This window comes from Clinocottus analis, unplaced genomic scaffold (assembly GCF_023055335.1).
Source record: "Clinocottus analis isolate CAN_PGR_092001 unplaced genomic scaffold, fCliAna1.0.p SCAF_4, whole genome shotgun sequence".
NCBI classification, from domain to species: domain Eukaryota; kingdom Metazoa; phylum Chordata; class Actinopteri; order Perciformes; family Cottidae; genus Clinocottus; species Clinocottus analis.
In genome coordinates, this window is record NW_027176153.1 from 21,058,048 (window position 1) to 21,070,528 (window position 12,481).

At 43.9% G+C, this 12,481-nt stretch overlaps 2 protein-coding genes across 2 annotated transcripts in view; one reads left to right on the plus strand and one right to left on the minus strand.

Annotated features, from left to right (window-relative positions):
- LOC137801060 (probable G-protein coupled receptor 173) overlaps positions 1–3,635 on the plus strand; it is a 5,417-nt gene extending 1,782 nt beyond the window's left edge. The window contains exon 2 of the mRNA XM_068598462.1: positions 421–3,635. Within this exon, the coding sequence (XP_068454563.1) occupies positions 615–1,829 (1,215 nt within the window). The 5' untranslated portion in view covers positions 421–614 and the 3' untranslated portion in view covers positions 1,830–3,635. The remainder of the gene's footprint in view (positions 1–420) is intronic.
- A 2,272-nt stretch (positions 3,636–5,907) lies between these two features.
- Positions 5,908–12,167, minus strand: wdr13 (WD repeat domain 13). The gene is made up of 10 exons (XM_068598292.1): positions 12,039–12,167; positions 11,434–11,521; positions 11,076–11,307; positions 10,556–10,665; positions 10,165–10,295; positions 9,760–10,067; positions 8,323–8,503; positions 8,006–8,147; positions 7,712–7,830; positions 5,908–6,829 (listed from the first exon to the last, which is right to left on the minus strand). Exons 2-10 carry the CDS (start codon positions 11,472–11,474, stop codon positions 6,645–6,647), a joined length of 1,449 nt encoding a protein of 482 aa, XP_068454393.1. The 5' UTR covers positions 11,475–11,521; positions 12,039–12,167; the 3' UTR covers positions 5,908–6,644.
- Positions 12,168–12,481: the final 314 nt, after the last annotated feature.

A 12,481-nucleotide genomic window follows, 5' to 3' on the forward strand; every position in this document is an offset into this window, starting at 1 on the left:
CTTCTGCTCTCGTTTTACGACGTCTCCGTTTTGGTGGACATGCCGAGTGTTGGCTGTACTGTGTCTGCTCCATCCCCCCACCCCTCCACCCGTACACCCCCATGCATTCACTCAAACACCCACACTTGCACAAAGTATGTGAGCTGTTGTATCTTAGCAACGGGCAAGGTAATTACTGAGAGAGCCAAGGAGCTGGCATGCTGTAGAGCTGCTGATCTGATCCCCAGCCTTAGAGGAACAGGAAGGCAACGATTTCCACTGTGTTGCCCAACACAGCACTTCTACATCCACGCTGCTAGATGTGAAGCTTGTTTTTGTTTTTTTTTCCCCCGTTTAGCGGACCGTTTTAGACCTAACCGGCAAAACCGTCAGACATCTTGTTTTCCATCCCTCTCAAAAAAGCTGTGTCTCTGTTCACAGGTGGCGAGCTTGTGGACAAAGAGGAAAAAGATGAGTCTGTCATGTAGAAAAGATCCTAACGGCCTCTCCTTGTAGAGACGAGAGCGCCGTGGGAGACGACGGCTGTAGGGGGGGATCGGTAGTGTTCATAAAAGGGCCCTCCCACCACCACCTCCACCCGAACCAGGCGGCCTCCAGCAGTGGAAGGTGATAGGATGGCTAACCAGAGCTTTGCCATCGATGGCCCGGGCAGTCTGCTGGCTGTGCTGGCGTCGCAGAGCGGGATGAGAGGAGGCAGCAGCAGCAGCGGCGGCGGCGGCGGCGGCGGCAGCAGCAACAGTGGAGGAATCTCAGCCACGGATGTGTCTGCCTACTTCAAGCTGGTCTTCTTGGGTTTGATCATCTGCGTCAGCCTCGTGGGCAACCTCTTGGTCTCCCTGCTGGTCCTACGAGACCGGACCCTTCACAAGGCCCCCTACTTCTTCCTCCTGGACCTGTGCCTCGCCGACGCAGTCCGCTCCGCCGCCTGCTTCCCCTTCGTGCTGGTTTCCGTCCACAACAGCTCGGCCTGGACTTACAGCGCCTTGAGCTGTAAAGTCGTGGCTTTCATGGCCGTGCTGTTTTGCTTTCACGCCGCCTTCATGCTGTTCTGCGTGGCCGTCACCCGCTACCTTGCCATCGCCCACCACCGCTTCTACGCCAAGCGCATGACCATCTGGACCTGCGCCGCCATCATCTGCATGGTGTGGACCCTGGCCGTGGCCATGGCGTTCCCGCCCGTCTTCGACGTGGGGACGTACAAGTTCATCCGCGACGAGGATCAGTGCATTTTTGAACACCGCTACCTGAAGACAAACGACACCCTGGGCTTCATGCTCATGCTGGCCGTGGTGGTCCTGGCCACCCACGGTTTCTACGCCAAGCTGCTGCTCTTCGAGTACCGGCACCGCAAGATGAAACCCGTCCAGCTCGTGCCGGCCATCAGCCAGAACTGGACCTTCCACGGTCCCGGGGCCACGGGTCAAGCGGCGGCCAACTGGATCGCGGGGTTCGGTCGCGGCCCCATGCCGCCCACTCTGCTGGGCATCCGGCAAAATCTACACAATCAACACCGGCGGCTGCTCGGGATGGAGGAGGTGAGGTCCGAGAGGAGGCTGGGCCGGATGTTCTACACCATCACCCTGCTCTTCCTGGTCCTCTGGGCGCCGTACATCGTGGCGTGCTTCTGGAGGGTGTTCGTCAAGTCCTGCACCATCCCCCACAGGTACCTCTCCATCACGGTGTGGATGAGCTTCGTCCAGGCCGGAGTCAACCCCATCTTCTGTCTCCTGCTCAACGAGGACCTGAGGAAGGTGCTTAGAGCTCACCTGCCCAGCTACTGGAGGACTAAAGAGCACCTGCCCCAGGACGAGGCCTACTGCATCATGTGATGAGATGTGAGCTTCGTAATTAAGAGAATGTTTCAGGTTTTCAAAAAAGGGAGAATTTGGAGAGGAGAAGTGATCTAATGCACCTTTCGGTTAAGTGTCTGTTTTGTTGTTTTGCACAACGAAATCCATTTTTTTTGCCGACAAGTGCAGGCACAGTGCCATTTTTATTAAGAATGTCGATAATTGAGTAAATGTGTCCGGTGCAGAGGTTTGAACCCAGAACAGCCCGGGTTGACACGTTAATGGTTTGTATTTCTGATGATGTACTGTATGATTACCAAGTAGGAAAGATCACAAGTATCACCGCTCCAACTAAGTGTGACAGATGCCATTTTAAAATAATGTTGCCTTATTTCAATGGGACACGCCCCAGAGCTTTCAACTGAGAATGAGTTTATGTGTTACCTGAGGCACAAAACAGACGCACAGTGGGTTGAAATCCTTGAAGAAATTTGCTGCGGACTGTGAATAGAAAGTGTTGATCAGAGCGTTACTAACTCTGAAACACATCAAGGAACTCAAAAGGGGTCTGAATGGATTCATAGACCACCCTGGACGCCTTTTCATGTAATTCAAAGGAGACTGCAGAATATTGAATGGACCCGATAACCTTGGATACTTTGAAATAGCTGTTGTGAACCCAAGAAGCCCCTAACATGCTTGATTTTTTTGGACTTGCTTTAGGGCGTGTCAGGTTTCTTTGTATCATAAAAAAAAATAATGCCTGTTTTCCTTTATTTGTAAACTATACATGTTAAGCAGATGACACTATTTTGAAATATGACTTGATTTCATATTGTACAGACTGTACAGGGATGCACATTCCTGCTTGTGTGTTTTTATATAGCATTTGTGTCTACGTGTGCGTGTGAGAGAGAGAGAGAGAGGAAGAGGTAGACAGCGACGAGAGGAAGGAAAGGAGAAAGATGAGAGAAATAATGATGATAGAACGGGTTCCGGTAATATCGAGTCAATATGAAAGCAGCCTCATCTCGGTGTCTCAAAATCATGCAAAATTGAAGCGTAAACATATGGAAATGTATCCTTTAAATGGATTTCCGTGACTGAAAAATGTAGTCAGATTTTTTTTTTCTCCTAAGTGTACAAGCGAATGTGAAGTAGAGACGGATTACGGGAAAAAGGCGACAGAATAATTAGAAAACAACAGGCGAGAGAATTGAATGACTTGAATGATGATGTAAATTGCGTCGTTTTAAAAAACATCATTAGCAAATGATGATTTTTGGGAATGTTTTTAAAGTATTGTTACGCTCTCACCGGAATACAAAGAAAATGAAGAAATGGAAATGAAATGGCACTTAATGGGAAGAAAACTTGAATGTTTCCTCTCTTATATCTACCCAACCACAACATCAATGTCCTCCTCTGAGTGTCCCGTCCTGGGTCACAGTAAGTTCAGAGTCAAAACGCCTCCGGGCGGGATACGACCCCAGAGATGTTTGGTGTGTGATAACCGGCTTAGAGTATGTGAAGTTTTCTCCAAATTAAGAAGAGAATACAAATGTCAGACCTACAGTATGTTAGGCATATATACTGTATATTTGTGCAGTCAATTTTCTAAATGTGGACACTTGCACTGCATACTGTATTAGCATGCATTCCACTGCATTTCATAGATTCAAAGACTGGGGATTACAACTTGTACAGATGTTGATACGGAAAAGACGAAGTGGGAACCGAGGTCCATCATTTTTACGTCTGGCATTCCTTCGCGAGATGATATTCTGTAACTGTACAGTTTAACTGAGGTGGTTCTTTTGCCCACTCATCAATAAAGACTCTACTTTTGATGCATTCTGAGTTATGAGCTGACTGGATGGAGATGGAGCACAACTCACATCCTGTGTGCATTGTAGTTCCTGAACATGTACCTCAAAATTGGTCTAGTTTAGTGCACTTTACTGTGTGAAATATCTGGAAGGCTTCTTGACGCTTTCCTCTCCAGTGACGACTGAACAACATGCTGAAGTACTACCATTTCAAATCTGTGGAGACAAGTGTAGGAATACACAAACTGAGGAGTTAGAATGAACTACAGTTGATATAAAAGGCTTAAACTGAACTTTATGGGAACACAAAATCAGGTAGGAACTAACAAGGTGGTTTCTTCAGCTGGTGGTCAAATATACTTAAATCTTCTTGTGATAAAACTTAAAGTGAGACTATTTAACTTTTAATAAATGGACCAGATAATGACACATGCACACAAGCAGAGACGAGTCAGAAGCTCACAGCTTAGCAGTCATACAGAAATACCTGTTTAAAGTTTGATAACGTTGGGCACCATAGATTAATAATTTCTTATGAATTTAAGCTAAATCTGGTCGGGTCTCACTTTGGACTATGAAGCTAAACAAATATATTCTGAGGTCCTTGAAATATGTTGTAAAATCAGACAAGGCCGGATTCAAACGTTAAAATAGATAAATTCATTAACATTTATACTTAAAGCTATCGCATTTTAAATTGATTCTGCAAAGCAGAACTATGAAATAATGTATTGTTTTTGATCAAAAGCTCAAAAATCCAGAAACGGAGACTGTAAAATGAGGTCAATAACAATAACGGCAGCAGTGGAATCTTTTGCGTGAAAAAAATTAATTGGTTTAAGGCGATATCCAATCGTTCAACAGACCAGAAAAACTCATTTTAATCTTTAAAACTCAATTACTATCTCGATGAAAAAAAAGTTGAAGAGAGAAATAACCAAATCCTAAAAGATAAAGCTGCTTATAATAGAAAGCATTTTAAATTAAGGGTTTACTCCCCTCACCGGTTAGGAACATACATACTTAATATAATGAATATCATACAGATGTATAGAAACTTTATGCACCAACTATACCACATAATTATGCTTCTGACGTTACAAAATCAAATGGAAAGAGCGGCGAGAACATCACGTTCAATCTTAATTATGGCCTGATAGAAATCCAGCCCTCGTATGATTGTGTATTCTCTCCATAAACAATTAGCCCGTATTTTGAATTTGAAAGAGAGATAATTTCCATTGTCTTTATTGGAGCGCTCAGACCGAGGACCGATGAAAAAGATGTTTCCACAGAGAGCAGCGTCCGCCGTGTGAACAACCAGCTGAGCGGTCCGGGTTTAACAGGTTGTGTTAAACCCGGAATGTGTCACCGTCTCACCAGAGCTGATGTTGGAGATTCATCTTATTTAGTTTTCTTCCCACTTCTCTCCAAGATACACACCACAACAAAGGCCGTCTTACTCATTTGTGAAAACTTATCCTCGCCCACTGTGTATTGTGAAGATGCAGAGTTGTTGCATTGTATTGGAGCACTCGGGTCCACACTGTGCAAGTTTTGTGTGTTTTTAAAAAAAAAAAAAATTATTAGCACCTTTCCTGCCTGTTTTAAACAAAGCCTCAGCCTGACCCTCCCAGACAGCCACCATTCATTGTGCTTTCACACCCACACCGCCACACTCACAAGTCACAATGAGAGGGAAACAATCGGGAGTCTGAAGGTGCTACAAAACTACACAACACAGCTTTGGGGCGAAATGTTAACATGCTCACAGTGACAAACAGCTAATGCTGTTTACAGGTCTGTTCACCGAGTTCTCCATCTTGTGGAAGTATGTCAACAGTTGCTAATTATCACTGAACACATAGTACAGTTGAGGTAGAAGTATTTTGGTCATAAACTAAACAAAGGATTTTGACCAGGATGTTGAGCTGGATGAACATCCTCAGGGGAACCTGCATATCCGTTTCACACAGGACCAAAATGGTGGAACGACATTTACGTCCATAGAGCAACGCCTTAAAACACACAACACTCAAAAGACATTGAAGTTCCTTCACAATTCTAGAGCGATATATTATTTCATAATATAAAAACATATATAGCTCAGCTACAAATGCAACAGAATATTTTTCTTTCATTGACAGAGGAAATCGTGCGTCAATCCCACACGATGACTAACTCTCTCCTACACTGTAGATTATACATCAATCTGTTATTACTATTTTACTTTTGCTAATTTGTATTGTTCAAATATATCAGGTGAAAAAAAAAGGACAAAGACTGCAGACAGTTTCAGTAGTTTATTCTGAATGTGCGTTAAATAAATTATATTAATCTGCAACCAGCATGAACTGAATATACACACACACAGATTAATACAAACACATACTTAAAAACGCGCTCGTCTTTTGTGACCATCAATTTCATTTGCCTACAGTCTGATGATACGGAGTTCAATGTCATGCACATGGTCTTAAAATGCAAACAGGCAATTGCAGAATTGAAAGCAAACAAGGCGGTTTTACTACACTTGATTACACTGCTTGAGTAACAGTTACATAAATAGGGACGAGATCAATGCCAGAGGGGTCGTCAATGTGATACAAAGTGTCAAACTGTTTTTTTCTGGAATATTACGTTGTAGCCTCTTCACATGTATTCAGTCGTATCCGAACAAGTCAGAGGTAAGCCATGACACATGCATGGGAGTAGTGCTCTTTGTATCCTGGTTTTAAAAAAACACAATTTCTCAGCTGCAGGAGTACTCACTGACACACACACACACACACACACACACACACACACACACACACACACACACACAATCCCTTGTATTTTCTAAATCATCCCTACCACCTGCACAGTGTGGTTTTCTATTCCGATTGCACTTGAAGTTATCTTTAAACGTTTAATGCAGCCCGTTACATTCCAGTGAAAATCTACCGACTTGTTATTGGACGGCTAAGGGGGAGGCGAGGCCATGTTCATGGATTGGATGGAGACAACGTACTGGTGGACCAAGTCACTTTTGCTCCCGCCTCCAGATGATGACCATGCCGGTGGAATCGGCGGACGCCAGTAAACTCTCGTCGCAGTTGAAGCTGACGTCCAGCACCGGTCCCCCGTGACCCTGCAACTTGTTGACTATCGCCTTAGTGTTGCGTTCGACGTCGAAGAAGTAGACGCAGGCGTCCTCGCTGCCAGTGACTGTGCAGGAGGGAATATCAGAAGTTTAAATAGTTAAAACGGTGAAGAGAAATTACAAGGACAACAACATAAATGATGAATGGCTTACACAAACAACGAAAACGGGTGTCTCAATAGTTTACACCGCTTCTAGACAATATCAAGAGATGGTATTAACATCACTTTTAAGAACAATAACCGACATCAAAGCACTAGCAGAGACCGACTTTGCCTCACATCGCCGTGTCTCGGCCAAAAGGCTGCACTTCAACGCGCTTGCAAAGACTAAAGCCAACAAGCATGCATATGCTGTATGAGAGGAAATAACTCTTGTTGATTCCTAACAGGAGAAGCAGCTCAACTGTCTTGAGACACAGATATGAGGCAACTTCTCAGGTGTCGGTCCATGTCCTTTTTTGACCTAAAGTAAGCAATTGTGTTGCAAAACCTCAGTGGCTTTTGTCACAGTGAAATAACAACACATCTCTAAGTGAAGACTTTCCAGGGGATTTTCATGAGTGAGATGATTCTGTTAGACACAAAGCTGATAATTTAAACACTGACAACCCGTGAATGAAATCATCTGTTGATTGTTAGGAAATAATAAAAAGTGAGGGAAGTCAAATAAGGTAAAGCTCTGAAGTGGAGGCAACAACAACTTGCTGTTCAACTTTTGAAGAAAATACTACCAACCTTTTGGTAGTCGAGCACTTTACAAAGCCACTAAAATATATAAGCTAATAAAACATTAGGTTACTTAATTGCTGAAAGGTTGTCTTTTTTTATCCCAAAATGTATACTTCTTTTTTTGAATTTCTTTTTTTCACACTCTATAACCTGCCATTACTATTCAGGTCATATTCACTATTCACATATCAAAGGCGGTACATAGAGACGTCTTACCCACACACGCCCCCTGTCTGAAAGACATGAGGGGGCAGAAGATGCTATGAACATGCTGGGAACCATGCTGGATGGGGAAGCTTCTCTTCAGCTGTAGTGTACCATCATTGTCCACTACCCTGCCAATGCAAAGAGGGGGAGTGGGGGGGGGGGAGGGATAACGGATCAGATTCAATGTAACAAAGGAAATACTTTTTCACATACAAGCTACACTAATAAAGATGGCTTTAAATGATATCTCAGCAAAGACAAAACTGCTTATTCTCAAACAGAGACTTGGCCTCACAGACTGACCTGTACAGCAGCAGCTTATTGACACAGGCGTTGATCAGCAGGGAGGGGTCTCTGGCCTCTCGGCTAATCCAGGACCGAGCAGATATGCTGCAGATGGAGCTGCCTTCACTCACCACCAGACGCTTGGCTTTGGTCAGCTTCCCTGTGGGTCGTGTGGAGAGGAGGGGGGCAGGGGGCAAGCAGACCGGCAGAGATGCATCAACCCCTCTCAACCAGAGATAACATTTAGTGTGCGATTCCAAAAATCTAAATGTAATTTGTGATTCAGTCGCTGACAATTTTTTTTTTTTGCCAAATGTAAAACGTTATGAGTGTACCTGTGGCCATGTCAAAGATGAAGGAGAAAATGCTCCCCCTGTCATCACCAGCCCAAAGGATCCTCCCTGGAGCATCAAAGGACAGAGACAGCACGCGGCCTGTCAGCTTACTGGAGCCCCCCTTCACCTTCTTCCCAGTGGAGATGTTCACCACCTGCAGGTGGTGCTTGCTGTTTCCCACCTGCAACACAGAACTGTGTGTCAGCAAGGGAGCGCTGATAAACTGACTGGCACTTGCTTGTTGTTGGTACTGACTGTCGTTTAAAAACAAATACCCATCTTCCCCTGGTTCCATTTAATAAAACAGTAAATGGACACTGAAACTTTGCTTTCATTTTACATTCTGCTCATCAATTCATGCATTTGCCGTCTAAATGCAGAGTATAAAATAAACATTTACCACTTGCTTAGGCTACAAAAGATGGCATATAACAAATTCGAATCATTGTCAGCACGGTGTAAATATGCATGCCGTTATTGGGACGGGATGAAAGGTTCTTATTGAGAGGTTTTGCCTCTGCGTGCTTTTTATTGTTTTGTGAATATACTTTAATCACAATAGTGAGCGTTTATAGTAAAATAAAATGCTTTTTTTCCAATTTTACAGCATGTTATGTATGCTGAGGAGCAAATAAAAGCTGAAAAAGTCACCATCGTTGATCGTTTGTTGGTTGATGGGTACATCAAGAGCAGAGCACATTCTTAAATATTTTCAAAAATTATGAACACCATGTGATAGAATTGGACTGTACCTCAAATACCAAGAAAACCAAAAATCCAACGTGTGTGTGTGGTGGCAGAGACATGGCAAGAAGGTATTTATAATGTTTTTTTAGGTTTAATGTCATCCAAATTCAGACGTTTTGAAATGTCAAAAAAGTGAGTCACATTTTTTATGTCTTAGCACAGTAATGACTGCAGCTAGGTGACTTGTTTCAAGAGCCTTGGGTAGATTATGAAGTATTACTGGAGATATTTCAAGAATTTTACTTTTTAGGAGGAATTTTTAATGATCACTGATTTACTGAGATAAATATCCAAGTATCACCCCTGTCATTAAACTCAAACATTTACTATAAAAACAGTAGGAAAGAAAAAGTACTCCATTTTAAACTGCAGCTGAGATGGAAATTATTCGAAATTTCGTTCAAAATATTTATTGGAACATTAGAAGTATAATACTGCAATTCAAAATTGGTGAATCTTCCGCAAGTTTTCAAATGAATGGATACATAAACGATAAATAAAAGAAGGATGAGCAAGATTAGCTTATTAAAAAACTAAAATACTTACAGCCAATTAGACAGGGATCTAGTCCTAAATTAGGCGTTTTTAAATGTCCTTACCCATAATGGAGTACAAAATCAAGTTGTTGTAGTAGTTGGGAAGATGTACTAGAGAAGATATAAATAATAACATGTCTGAAATGGGACTCACCACAGTAAGGTTGTTGTTCATGGGCTGGAAGGTGCAGCAGAGCAACTCGCTGGATTCTGGATCTCTGACCTCTCGGATGCACCGACCATCCTCCGTGTTCCAGATACGCAGAGTCCCGTCTAGTGACGTTGACACGATGATGTCATTGCTCAAAGACCAAGCAAAGTCTGTGACGGGACCCCCGTGACCTTTCAGGGTCACCTTCACGCTGGGAGGAGATGGGGACAATGTCATGATGGACAGGCTGCCATCCAGGGAGCAGCAAGCAAGGAGGTGCTTGTCATCGTTAGCAAATTGCAACCGTGGAACTAAAAGAACAAAAGGAGAGGAAGATTGAGTGAAATAAATGTTGAAGCTTAATGTGTTCAAATGGATTATCATGAAATTAGAAAATGATTTTCTCACCAGCAGAGTCCACATGTTGGTCAAATATGTGGTGCATGCCGGCAAAAGCATAATTTTCACTTAATGTGGTGTCCCCTGCCATGGCACGACTGGCTTCTGCCACTGAGGTGGGCACCAAACTGCCCGGAGGCCTGCGGCCAGAAATAAAAACCACCATGTAAGCATATAATCAATATAACACACCTCACAACCCTGGCCTTACAGCTGACAACTCAATATACGAGATCTGATCATTACTCAGTGCAACCAAACCAGAATTACAGCCAGCAAATCCAACACAATGCAATTGCTCAAAAGGAGAAATAAATCAAAGCGAATTAAATTGCTCAATGCGATGAGACAAGAGGCTGAATGAGAGTTGAGGATCTCTGTGTGGCGTCCTTTTGGGTACCTCTCATCATAAACGGCTCTGTTCATCTGGGCCTGTAGTTGGTAGGATCCTCTGCTGACGGACCGGCGGTGACCACGAGCCCCTTGGGCACGGGGGTCCTCCTCGAAGTCCTGCCCGAAAGGAGAAGACAGAACCTCGTAGGAGTGAGTACAAGTAAAGACAGAACTTAAACAGAAATAAATGATAAAATAACGGTGAATAATTCTTGAAAGCGTATTGAAATTAGCATGCATTTTTAAGTAATTATATTGAATATACATGGGCGATGCCAGCCATTTCAACCAAGCTGCTCAGCCTAATATGTATGGGAAACCAAAGTGTTGCTTGGCTATGCTGTCAATTAATGAAGACGAAGGTCTAATCATCCAGATGGCTCTCACATGTTGGATCCTATATCTTCATTCCAACTCTCAGATATTTTTACATCTCATTTTTTCAAATGAGTAAAGACCTACCCCCCCCCCCCCCTCTATTCTTTCTCTTCTACATTTCCTGCCCTTTCTGTTTCTTTGGGTCTGACCTCCATGCGGTCCAGTGTGGTGCGGGAGCTGCGCACACTGCTGGCCCTGAAGCTGCTCTGCTCGGACAGGGGCCCGTAGCGCAGGGCCAGCAGCTGACTGCGCAGCCTCAGGTACTGCCTGCGCAGACCCGGCTCAAAGCCACACTTGGCGTTCTCTCTGAGCAGCTGGCTGCGTCGGCGGATGTACTGAGTTCGGAACTGTGGGAACGTAGGCGTGCGGTAAGCATTGTACCTGGGCAGGGAAAAGAAGTGACACAGCACACACAATAACTCACGAGTGATCCATAAGCAATTACACGTCTGAATAGCTTCTTCATCAGTTTAGACTATTAAAAGCCTGCAGTATGAGGAGTCTCACCTTGCGTCCACTGCCAAAACCTGCTGCCAAACTGCTGCCATTCCACAAGCACTCTGAGTCGAGAGGAATCCACTGCCAGGGCAGATTCCTGTCAAAGTACAAACACATGTTTTTAGCAAATTACCTTAGATAACATTCATGTCACTGCATACACATGTAGCTCAGCTAGCGTGATTGTTACATTCACATCCCCCACCCATCCACAGCGTTGAATCAGGTGATGATGCAGAATCTAAAAAAGGCACCACAGGAATCGATATTGAGCTCCGTTTTGCTAAGTCAGTTTGACACCAGGATATAATTGTTGAACTGTGAAAGGAACTGACATAGTCACGTGGACATAAAGAATAAATTGGTTGGGACATTTTTAGCGCGAGGACAGGGAAGTAGCACCAAATGCACAGCTAACGACGCCAAAGCTAACGTCAGCTAGCAAGTTAGCCACAACATTACGTGCGATTTACTCGTATAACAAATCGGTTTTCCACTCATTCTTCAGTGTAGATAGATATAATACCAGTAAGCGGCTTTATGTACAGGATAAGGCACTGCGTTATCACAATACAGCACGGAAACACCGAGAAATACACGTGAAAACGGCTCACCTTCCTTAGCTTTTCTCCATCGCTGCGTTTACTGTCAAGTCACATGACAACAGTGTAACCACGCCCACTCACTGATGTGGCGCTCGCGCTCGGTAAGGGTGATGCATGCGCCGCAGCATTTACTTGACGTACTGTTTTATCCGATGTGGTGAAGTGACCACAGTGGGATTGGATTAGAAAATGAGACGGGTAACGACCAGAAACAGACAGTTTGGTTTCCGACAGCATGGTTTCATAGGGTTGTCATGTAACGTTTATTTTGAACACTCATAACACTGGCAGGCCGACTAATATGCATGTTAATTAAGAGTGGTGCCTCGAGGGAAAACGGTCGGCCTCAAAGGGAGGAGGGGAGAGGCTCTTAATTAATTATTAACAGTACTACTTTAATAGTGTTACCCAAACCATTAGAACCCACAGTGTATGAATATTTAGACCTGCAT